This window comes from Durio zibethinus, chromosome 15 (assembly GCF_047325235.1).
Source record: "Durio zibethinus cultivar Kanyao isolate XHJ-2024 chromosome 15, ASM4732523v1, whole genome shotgun sequence".
Classification (NCBI taxonomy): domain Eukaryota; kingdom Viridiplantae; phylum Streptophyta; class Magnoliopsida; order Malvales; family Malvaceae; genus Durio; species Durio zibethinus.
In genome coordinates, this window is record NC_143176.1 from 16,154,856 (window position 1) to 16,166,333 (window position 11,478).

At 25.9% G+C, this 11,478-nt stretch overlaps 1 protein-coding gene across 2 annotated transcripts; it reads right to left on the bottom strand.

Annotated features, from left to right (window-relative positions):
• Positions 1-3,456: 3,456 nt before the first annotated feature.
• Positions 3,457-6,650, bottom strand: LOC111302395 (transcription factor bHLH122-like). 2 transcript variants are annotated; one of them, XM_022898320.2, is made up of 6 exons: positions 5,332-6,650; positions 4,534-4,856; positions 4,271-4,444; positions 4,107-4,172; positions 3,953-4,021; positions 3,457-3,797 (listed from the first exon to the last, which is right to left on the bottom strand). In XM_022898320.2, exons 1-6 carry the CDS (start codon positions 5,933-5,935, stop codon positions 3,744-3,746), a joined length of 1,290 nt encoding a protein of 429 aa, XP_022754055.2. In that variant the 5' UTR covers positions 5,936-6,650; the 3' UTR covers positions 3,457-3,743. The 2 variants fall into 2 exon arrangements, with proteins under 2 accessions (XP_022754055.2, XP_089600750.1); XM_089744624.1 differs by having other exon boundaries at positions 3,720-3,797; positions 4,534-4,850.
• Positions 6,651-11,478: the final 4,828 nt, after the last annotated feature.

Genomic DNA, 11,478 nt, shown 5'->3' on the forward strand with positions numbered 1-11,478 from the left:
CTTTGAGGGTGGACTGGAGACAAGTATATGTGCTAGTTAGATATAAATGTTCGAACTTAATGATAATTTAATTTTAGAAATTTTGAATTTGAATTTAAAATTTGAGAGGTGAATTTATAAAACAAAAAAAAAAAAAAGTTACCACGTCTATTGAGTGGTGCCAGATGACGGGATCACATGTACAAAAGTAAATAAAAAAGAAAATTAGTTTCTAAAAGTCAAATGATCGTCATTTAGGACATTGCTAAAATTTTTGCCTTTTAGTAGATTTTTTATGAATTTAAATATATAAATAAAAATTACAATCACAATCACAATCAATCGATTTAAGAATTACATATTATATAAAAAATGAAAAAATGAAAAATAATAAATAATTGACTAAATCTAACATAATTGGATAATTCAAATGTGTTGGGAAATTTTGTACATATGAAAGAGGACAAAAAAAATTTCACCTCCAGAAAAGGAACTCATTATGGCTTGGACACAGATAATGATCCAATTTAGGTATCATGAGAAAGGAGAAAAAAAAAAGGAAATTAATTGAGTTGTTATTATTATTATTATTTTTTACAATTTAAACACACAATTTAATTCCATCCATCGACACTTGGAAATGGTTGGCCTTGACTTGCCCAAAAATAGAAAACTAAAAAGGCCGAAAACCAAGTCCAAAGATAGAAAAAAAAAAAAGAAAAAAAGAAAAAGAAGCAAGCAAGGCGTTTTCTGGCATTAATGTGAGAAACCAAAACGTCCACGTAACTAGTACTACGAGACTAAATTGAATACATAAGCGATAACACCTAATTTCCGTCACTAATTCTTCCATCCGTTTATGTCAACCAGGGAAATGGTAGCCCCACCCTCGTGTGTTTTCCCTCGTCTTACTTTTCTTCAAACAGTTTTAATCATCATGATAGAAAAGTGTGTGGCGGAGGAGCAATCGCCGCAACATCTTACTTTTCTTGTTCGCAAGTTCAAAAGGAGTTAGAAATTTTAATTTAATTAATTTATGTAATTATTTTAAAAAATAATATTTAAATTTTAAATTTTAATACTTAAATAATTTTTTCTTGTATTTGTAAACTATGATTTTTATAAAAAAATAAAATTCAAGATCTTTTTGACAAGCAACAAATAGCGATTTTTTATATATTTAAAGTTATCAATAGTTAAATTTTTATAATTAAAATTAAAAATTTTACATTTTATCAATATATTATTTAAAAAAAAGATTATTTTAAATACACTCCTTATTTTCTTTTCACACTTTTTTTAAATTATTTTTAAATAAAATTATTTAATTACTTTTTTTCTCATGCCTCCCTTATCACTTTTAACCTTTGAAATTTGTAAATCTAAAGGTTTTTAAGAATTTTCAAATTTGCATATTCGAAATTTTAAAAAAAATTTGTAAGGTATTTTCTTTTAATTATTTTTTTCAAACTTAAATATAATTTTTTTAATTTAATGATAAATTATATGATTTATTGAAAATACATATTTGAAAGTTTTAAAATTAAGATAAAAAGGGTAAATAAATACTTTTCTTAAAAAATTTTGAAAAAAAAATCAAATGTAAAGAGGAAAAATGAAAATGTATTTAAAACATCTCATAAAAAAACAAGTTAGGCAGAGGAGACAATCCTATTTTCCCTAATATTTTTTCCTATTTATCTACTTACATGATGTAATTTGACATTTGCATTAGAAATTCAAACATGTGTGAAAATAAGCTCACGGCAAATGACTACATCAGCTTGTTATATATAAAAATCTTACATAATTATTAGGGTTAAATATAAAAATATAAAAGTATCCTTACATTATATAATTTTTATCAATTTAATATATAAAAAAATAAATTTTTTAAATTGATACTTCAACTTTTATTCTATCATTTACTTTAGTACTTGAGATTAACACCGACAATTAATTTATTAACATGGTATAAATATTTAATAAGATATTGACATATAAAAAAATTTAATCAATGTCACACTGTCAATTGTCACGTCAATATTAATAAAATTTTTTAATTGATTCACAAAATTTTTTTTTAAATTCTAAAAAATTCACAAAATATTTAGAAATTTTTTTTTAAATATGAAATGTTTTAAAAATTATAAAACTAAAATATTTTAAAATATAAAAAAATTATTAGGGTTAAATATAAAAATATCCTTACATTATATAATTTTTGTCAATTTAATGCATAAAAAAATAAAATATTTTGATTGGTACTTCAATTTTCATTCCATTATTTACTTTAATACTTGAAACTAATACCGTCAGTCAACTTGTTAACTTATCATAAATATCTAATAAGATATTAATATGTGTAAAAAAAATTTAATTAACGTCATATTATCAATTGTCACATTAATATTAAAAAAAAATTTTTAAAAGATTTACAAAAATTAAAAAATATTTTAACAAATTCACAAAAATTTTAGAAAATTTTTTAAAATATGAAATATTTAAAAAATTATAAAACTAAAATATTTAAAAAAATTTTTAAAAATATATGAAAACTTTAAATTTCAAAAAATTTCGAAACTTTAATAAATGTTCCAAAAAGATTCAAAAAAATTTTAAAAAATTTTTAGTAAAAATAAAATTTTCTTAAAATCCAAAAAAAAAAAAAATCATCAAAATTTACAAAATTTTGAAAACAATAAAAATATAAAATTTTTTGAAAAAATCTAAAAAAGTCAGAATATTGTAAAAAAAATTTAAATTTATGAAAAACTTTTCATTTTTTTTTTAATGTTACAATTTTAATTTTTATATATTTTATGAGTCTTTTGAATTTTTTTGGATTTTTATTAAATATTTTATTTTTCTAATTTTTTATTTTTCAGAATTTTTAATAATTTTTTTAGTATATTTTATAATTTTGAAATTGTTTAATTTTTCAAAATCTTTTAAAATTTTTAAGAATTTTTTTATAAATTTTTAGATTTTTTACAAAAAAAATTCGATTTTTTAATTTTCAAAATTTTAAGTTTTTTTAAATTTTTTTTGAATTTTAACTTATTAATTTTTTTTAATTTGTTTAGAATTTTTTAGGATTTTATATTAAAATTTTGAGATTTTTTGAACTTTTTAAGTTTCAATAATTTTTAAAATTTTTAAAATTTTTAATAATATGTTATTTTTTTATTTTTCTTATAATTTTTTAAATAGTTCAGATTTTTGAAAATTTTTTAAATATTCTTTTACAATTTTATTTGAATTCTTTAAAAAAAATTTTTGAAATTTTCTATTAATGCTTCTATAACAATTGATGACATTAAGATGATTAAATTTTTTAACACGTATCAATATCTTATTAATTGTTCATATCATGTTGATAAATTGACTAATGATATTAGTTCGAAATACCAAAATAAATGACATATCGAGAGTTCAAATATCAAATTGATAATTTTATATTTTTAAATATTAAACTGACAAAAAATATATAATATAAATTATTTTTATATTTAAAACCCTAATTATTACAACATAAAAATCACTTGTTACTATAAAGCTGGATCGGTTTCTATTATAGCATATCAATGGGCTTGGATTTTACAGAATTCAAACCCAGATAATAAATACCTCGTTTTTTTTTTTTTTTTTTCCGAGTGCAAAAGAACATCGTGCTTTGCTAGCTTTCATATCTGCTTTTTGCAAATTCTAAAGGTTCTGATTGCTATAGGTAACAATAATGAAGTCACAACAAACAAACATTTTTATTGCTGCTGCTTGTCAGCACACGAACACTTTGCCCGATTATCCGAGAGTGTCTGAAAATATTGAAACATGGAAAGTGAAACAAAATAATCGAATCAAAAGGGAAAAAGGGTTTTAGAATCAAAAGGGAAAAAAGGTCTTAGATTACAACAAAAGAACTAGATTTTTGGGTTGGTTGGTTTTCATTCAGGGGGTCATTGCAACATACCTTGGCCTGTTTTTGGAGGTCTTTGATATAATCAACAGCCAAATCTAGCATGTCGGCAGTGTTTGTTTGCTGCAAACATGGAAAGAAAACATGAGGTTTCCACAAATTTCATAAACCAGGAAGCAAACCCTGTTCCTGAATCAAGAATTTGTACCTTATCCATGTTTGGAACAAGGTCTTGCAGTTTCCTCATGCGCTCGCTTATTTTGGTTCTTCTCACCTGAAAGGATATCACCATTGTGTTCGGTTGCTGGTCTAAACAAATGTAATTAATGGGCAAAGAAAAAGAAAACACAAGGGTCTAAGATGCAACATTACCCTCTCAGCAATGCTTCTAGGGTGAGTGGCACAACCTCTCTTGGCCCGAATCTTACAAAGTACAGAATCCTTATTCTGCAAGAACTTCTCAATGGCATACATATCAGGCGGACTCTTTGGTAAACTCAAGTGATGAGCCAAAAGTGGCGGTGGACGGTTTCCGGCATCTGTGTTCTGTTAGAGTTTGATAAGAAAAAAAAATGACCATCAGATCAGAATATTAAGGATATAAGAAATTTCACACTGTATTAAATGTGTACTACCTGAGTTTCTGCTCCGTCTAAGTCTAAGCCAGAAAGTGATCTGTCATCTTCTCTGATTCTTTTTACGTCTGACATGTTATCAGAAATTATCATTGAATCGTCCCAACAAGTAACGGGAAACCCTGAGGAATAATTGTTGTGACGACTTTCACCAAATCCAGCATTTTCTGAGCTATTTGGACCCATGTTTTTGTTTCCCATCTCGGCAATAGGACTCATCAACCCAGGAGGTGGCCTGCTTGCGGAAGCAAATGCTGCTTCTCTGTTACTGCTGTTAGAGCTTCCATATTCTCCCATTCCTCTCATCACACCATAGCCTGCAACTTTATAAGATTTCAGTGTCATTCTCAGCTTTTTAAAGTAAAAAAACATCTCCCTAAAATTTGAAGGCTCTTGGCAAAAAAAAAAAAAGAAACCCAAAAAGAGTAAAGAAAATGGTGATTGAATATATTAAATTTTTCGCACTGGTTGACTCCTAGCTGCTTAATTTGATTGGTCTAGTACAAGCTCGGTCAATTTGATTAAAAACTGTATCATTTTACTCACAAAAGCGTCGATTATGAGCTCATGCCATTAAAAGAAACTTTTTCACTGATTCTTTCTCATTTTTAAATGAAATTTCGGTAGTCATTGGAAGACAACAGAGAGAAAGAAAAGACATAATATCCTGAAAGGAACCCCCTGTAGGCTGTATGTACTACCATGAAACATATTTCTTTTGCGTTTTCTCGGCGTTACACTGGAAACCGAAAAGGAAAAGCTTGATCAAGAATGTACATGCAAGTAAAAATCACTTACTATTTTCAATGTTTTTTTTAGAGAACAACCCTGCAGGTGAGCTGCTGTGTCGGATAAGATTGGAATTATTGCCACCGCCCATCTTGATTTGTGTTGGTCGCGCCATCCCCGTTGAATTTGGAATCATATAATCCATAGTTGAACTTGATTGCTCATTTGGTAAATGCTGTTGAGTTTGGCTTTGATAAAAATTCTGTGAAGCGGATGAATATTTTCCCTGCTGCTGTTGTTGTTGCCGCATAACCCCTGTTTGATTATTCATTGGTGTCATAATCTGCGTTTGCTGCTCAATTTTTACAGCTGTTTCTCTAATAGGTGAATTCCGCGTTATCGCATAAAGATTTTGGTCTGAAATGTTCTCTGTATTACCGCCATCACCACCAGCATCTCCACTAGATAAAAAGCGGGCGATAATTTGTTCTGTTTCTGGACTTGATGGTCGATTTAGAAACTCTCGGCAGAAATCTCTGTCCAAGATGTTTGAAAAATACGAACTAGGTGCAGACTGGTACCTCATCAAGCCAGAGTTCATCTGTTTTTGATGGTGTTGGGGTTGATGATAATCCAGAAGATGGCGATAGTGGTGTTGATGATCTGACTCCATTTACCTTTTCAATTATCTTTCAAAATACTCCAGACTCGAAGGACTCAAAAACCCCAATTCAGAAACTTTTCTGGACAGGGTTTTTGATCAGATCAAGACTGAATACCAAAAGCCTAGAAGGACCACCCCTAAGCAATACAGAACCAAAGCTTCTGTTTGTTTCCCAAGAAAGTAGCTCTATGAAGTTTTTTCATGGAAAGCTTCATCTAATCTAACAAAGTGATCACCCAGAAAAATCAGCTACTTTTATGTGGATCTATCTTAAGAACCTCAAAGTTGAATCCCAAAAATTTTGGTTGGCTTGAAACTCAAGTACTATCACTGCTCTACTATCAAAGTAGCTCCAAAAGCAGAGGAAAACAGAGGGAAACAAAAAAACAAAAAAGAGATTGCGCCACAGTTCACCACAAACAACCCCATAATCAAATCCGAAAGAAACCCAATTTTCTATTCTTGAAACCAGGGCACTTAGCTGAAGAATATAACATTAGTAAGAAAAAAAAAGTGAGCCACTCAATGAAACGAATATCCTGGATTAGAAGCACAAAAAACAGAACAAGAACAAAAATATAATCACCATCCCTACCTCTCTTCTCTCCACTTTCTATTCACTTTTGCTTTTTGTTTGTTTGTTTTTTTTTTTTTTTTTTTCTCTCTGCAGCTCTCTCTTGGCATGTGTATGAGGGCTGATGGAGGCAGTGCTGTTGATGAAAGTGAGAGAAGGGAGAGATTAATCAAATTTTAAAATAGAAAAAAAAAAAAAAAAGGTTAATTAAAGAGCGAAAGGTATTTTCTTTCCCAGTTTTGTAGGCTCAGCCAATGGGAAGTAACAGAGGCCAGAAATTTGTCCCTCAGATTTAGTGTGTTTTATTGATCTAATATTGCTGACAGCTATGCTATTTATTTTTGTTTATTATTACAAAAGGAGCCTTAATTTAAATGGTAGAATTGTCAAACTCATTTATTGGGGTAACCCTAGTCGAGATGAGTCCTTGTTTTAGAAGAAAGCTAGGATTTTTCTGAATATAAATACCCCACAAATAAAATGGCCTTATTATCCTTGTTGGACCACAATTGCAGATTGTTGCATTTGAATGGAAGGTGGAAGTATGAGTAATGTTAAACTTGAACTCCATTTCATTACCCAAAAGAGAGAAAAATCACAATTCTTGTTGTCATGCAAAAAGAATGGTTTGTTGGGAGAAGAAAAACATAAAATTACATGCCCCAAAGGATCTCAAGTTCAACTTTCTTTTGCCTCTATGTATCAGTATATATAGTTACATAAAGGGAAAAAAATAAAAAAGGAAAACAATAACCTTAACATTGCTTCCTTTGAATTGAACATCTTTTACTTATGTTTATCATAGTGGTTGAAACATTATTGTTTAATTTTAAGCATTATATTTATATTTGAGTGTTTGATTCAATGATTGTTATATGATTTTTGCACTGAATTTGAATTTTTGCTTTTCAAATAAGAAAAAGTTAACATTGTATTTATGAAGAAGTTTACCTACTTTATCATAGATTTAATCCTTAAATTATCCAATTAAATTTTATAAAAATATAGAGACAAATAGCCTTACTCTGTTTTGCTGCCTTGTTCTTCCCTATAATCTTGATCAATTAGACATGCATATTTGGATTTGATCCAAAAACAAGAAAAAGGAAAAGTATTCACCATTCAATTGAAACTAATGTAACTAATAATTTGTTTACTCCTAATCAAATGAAGTGTAACTAGTTTATTTACTCTTGAAGAAATTTTCAGTTAAAATTTAAAAAATCAACTAAAATCCTCTCACTTAGAAATGAAAAGGGACTTGCATGTGAATAATTTAATCATTTAAGATATGGAAACCAAATAATTAAATGATAGCATTGATGGTTATAAATACATGTTATAATTTTTTTATATGAAAATCTAAAATGAGTAATCCTGTTGTACTGGGGTTTGAGTTGATCTATACTTAACACTTCAAAACATGGTGTTCCACTTTTTTTTTCTTTTGAAAGTAGGCAAATAATTTGTTCTACATTTATTATTATTATTTTTTTGAAGGTAGCTGTTCCCTTTCGTACACGTGATTGAAAAAATATATATGTCTGCTTGTCAATCCAGAAAAAAAAAAAAGAAAAGGGAAAAAAATTTGCTTAGCTTACCGTTATTACTCTTTGAGATCCTTTTTATCTTGTACTATATAATACATTTATTATTGCCGTTCATATGTGTGAAATTTCATTATTAACGGTAGATCTTAGGATTTTTTTTATGAATTTACAAGCAAAAAATATATAAACATAATTAAATATTAAATTTATATACAAAATTAATGAATTAAATCAAATAAATAAATCAATCACCAAATCATCATATGATTGGATAAATTCAATATAAAATTAAATTAATTCCACCAAAATAGACAAGATGAGTTAAGATAGAAAGTTGGATCAGATTCAAGCAAAAATTCATCCCACCTTGACCCAATTACCATCCCTAAAATTTACTTTGGATGAAACTTGAGTCAAAGACATCAAAATTATAAGATTTTCTTCTTATTACTAAACTAAAACATACTTGGTTAGATCCTAAAAACTTAACAATAAGGAAAAGTATATCAAACAGTAAAAACAAAATACAATTAACAAAGAATTAAAACCAAAGTCCTGTTGAGCTTGTAGAGATGAAGTTATCAATACCATTTAAAGTTTTTTAAGACAAAAAGAATAAGGTATTAATTATTAACCATTCTATGTTTTTTTTAAATATAAAACATCATTAACATATATTAGAACTATTTCCTAAAAATATGAATTTTTTTTAATTCGATCATGTTTTAAAAAACAATAAGAACACTACCAAAAAAATGTAAAATTGGAATTTTTATTATCATTCCAGGCTTTAAAAAAAAATCATGTTTCTCAACCTATCATAAATCATAACACAAGAAAGAAAAATTGAACTGACGAAAAAATTTAGAAATTTTTACTGCTAGGATGGCAGAAAAGTGATTGTAGAGGGCTTTCAACAAAATGAAAGAGAGGTTTAAGGAAAAATACTAGGTGAAAGCTTTAAAGATAGAGAAAGCAAGAAAATGATGCCTTCTTCATTAGGATCTAACGACTAGAACAGTGAAAATTAAAAAAATCAGAGAAAGGTGGTTAAAGTTTTTTGTAGAGAGAATGAGGAGCAGCTAGAGGTAAAATGAAGAGGTAATGAGGTAAGGTTAAGATTTTTTCAAGTATATATTGTGGGTTTTTAAACCACTGGATTTTAATTGGTCGGGTAAGTTAGTAGAAAAAATGGAAAAGAAAGGAAAGGAGGCTTGTTGGACTGGAATCATCAAATTGATTAAACCCAATTCTAGTTAAGATACTTACCTAGTTTTTGTATTTTTTATTTTCCTTATTTAATGTTTAATGTTTATGTATGAATTAAATTTATAAACTTATTTTAAAAAGTAATGAATAATAAAAATACCATAGACTAAATTATTTTAAAATATCGAGAATAATAAAAATTATGAAAATGAAATTATTAAATCAATATATGCTAAGTCAAAATATAAACATTCAAAAAATAAAATGATATCAAATTATCAATTACACTTGCCAATATACATTTAGACCATGTAGTTTATCAATAATTATTTTTAATGTATTTAATTTTTATAATTAACAAATACATATTTATTTTAATGTTAACATACATATACAAATATATAATTATTTTAACGTTAGCATACATATATAAAAATATTTTCATAATAAAATTTATTTAAATAAAAAATTTGCTTTCACAAAAAAATTTAAAAAAAATGATACTTTAAAATAAATATCTTTGAATTTATTATTACTGTTATTATCTATTGCTTTAGTTAATTTATGATTACTCTTTTTTGTTGTTTAGTTTGTTAGATATTATGTAATTTATATGCCCATTATCTGACTTAAATAAATATATTTTATTTATTTAAAAAATATTCATAGTTTAATAATTATTATATGCTAAAAATTCTTTTGATCAATAAAGATAAAGAAAGTTTTGTTTTTATTTATGAAACAATGAATGAATGTAATTAAAACAAAAAATATATATTTATAATGCATATATTGATGGAATATATGAATTGAATGCCATTAAGAAAGAAAGAAAGAAAAGTTGCTTCACTCTCTCTACCCATAAATTGCTCGCGGTCTATCCATTGAGAATGTTTGTGAAGATAAAAGTGGTCATGAGAAAGAAACAAAATTTCATAAAATATTTATATATAATTTATTATGAATCAAGTTATGCTTTCTCTTCAATTAAAAAATTGTAAAAATTTTGTTTTAAGACCTTGGATATTAAGATTATGCAAAGTTAAAATTCAATTTGCATAAAAAAAATTTTAGTATGTAGTATCAGAGTTTTTAGATAAAAAACTTGTGATGTTCTTTTAAATATTACTATATATATTTATTATTACTTTTATGATTGATTTTCATATTATTACTTATCTTTAATTTTATTTTATATTATGTTGAAAGTTAAGAGTTTCAATATTTTCTTCAAGCTAATAATGGCATGCTACATGAAAATTTTATCATGGGTTTCTCAATTTTGAAATCTCATAAATAATAATAATAATAATAATAAAATTTATTGATAAGAAAAAATGCATATGGGTATTTAAAACTTACCATAAATAAAAGAAAAAAACAATATCTGGCATGATAAATATAAATAAATGAATCAAACTTAGTTTTTAGGATGTTTTTAATTAAATTGACCATTTGTTTATTTGTTTTGTTAAAAACTAATTAGGTTTTAAAAGTTTAATTTGGATTTTCTTATAAGTCATTAAGGTTTGTATCTTTGTAACTTTTTATTAATATTAATAATACAATTTAACATTACATACTTTATAATCAAGAAAGCCATTAAATAAAATGAATGTTTAACTGTTTTATATTTATCTACTTGTTATAATATAAATATTGTATTGTGTATGCGAGATACAATAATTATGTGAAATTTATATATGATAGTTTCTAGATATTTGGTTTACTCAAAATATTAACACTTTCAGTATATGCATTTTTAATTTATCATTCTGTATTATTATTATTGAAATAATTATTCTAATTATTTATTTTGATATCTATAATATGTATAATTTGTTAGTCACCAACGTGGTCAAATTAAAAAGACTTTATAAATTTCAAATTAAATAAAATTCAATTACTCATGATTATGCAATGTTATAAATGAGATGACATAATGATATATATTCCCTTATTTATGAGCAAATTGAAATTTATTGATTATAAAGTGTTTAAAGATCATCCAAAAGTAGATTGATTAATTTTATAATGATGAACATGATCGTGATTGACTAATATAATTCATTAGATATTTTTGCATATTCAAAGATAGCAAGTATGTCTAATTAGAGTATGTATAATTTCCAATAATGTGAAATCAAAATTAAGCATCAATTATTTTTATTGTTATACATTGTTCGATCATCCAAGAAATTCAATGTACATTTAATGAT

What these genes read in the sequence shown, in the direction of transcription:
- LOC111302395 (XM_022898320.2), bottom strand. Translation starts at nt 5,935, where the DNA reads ATGGAGTCAGATCATCAACACCACTATCGCCATCTTCTGGATTATCAT. An exon ending in TTGTTCCAAACATGGATAAG is followed by an intron (nt 4,022 to 4,106) that starts GTACAAATTCTT and finishes CCATGTTTGCAG; the next exon opens with CAAACAAACACTGCCGACAT. An exon ending in ACCTCCAAAAACAGGCCAAG is followed by an intron (nt 3,798 to 3,952) that starts GTATGTTGCAAT and finishes CAATATTTTCAG; the next exon opens with ACACTCTCGGATAATCGGGC.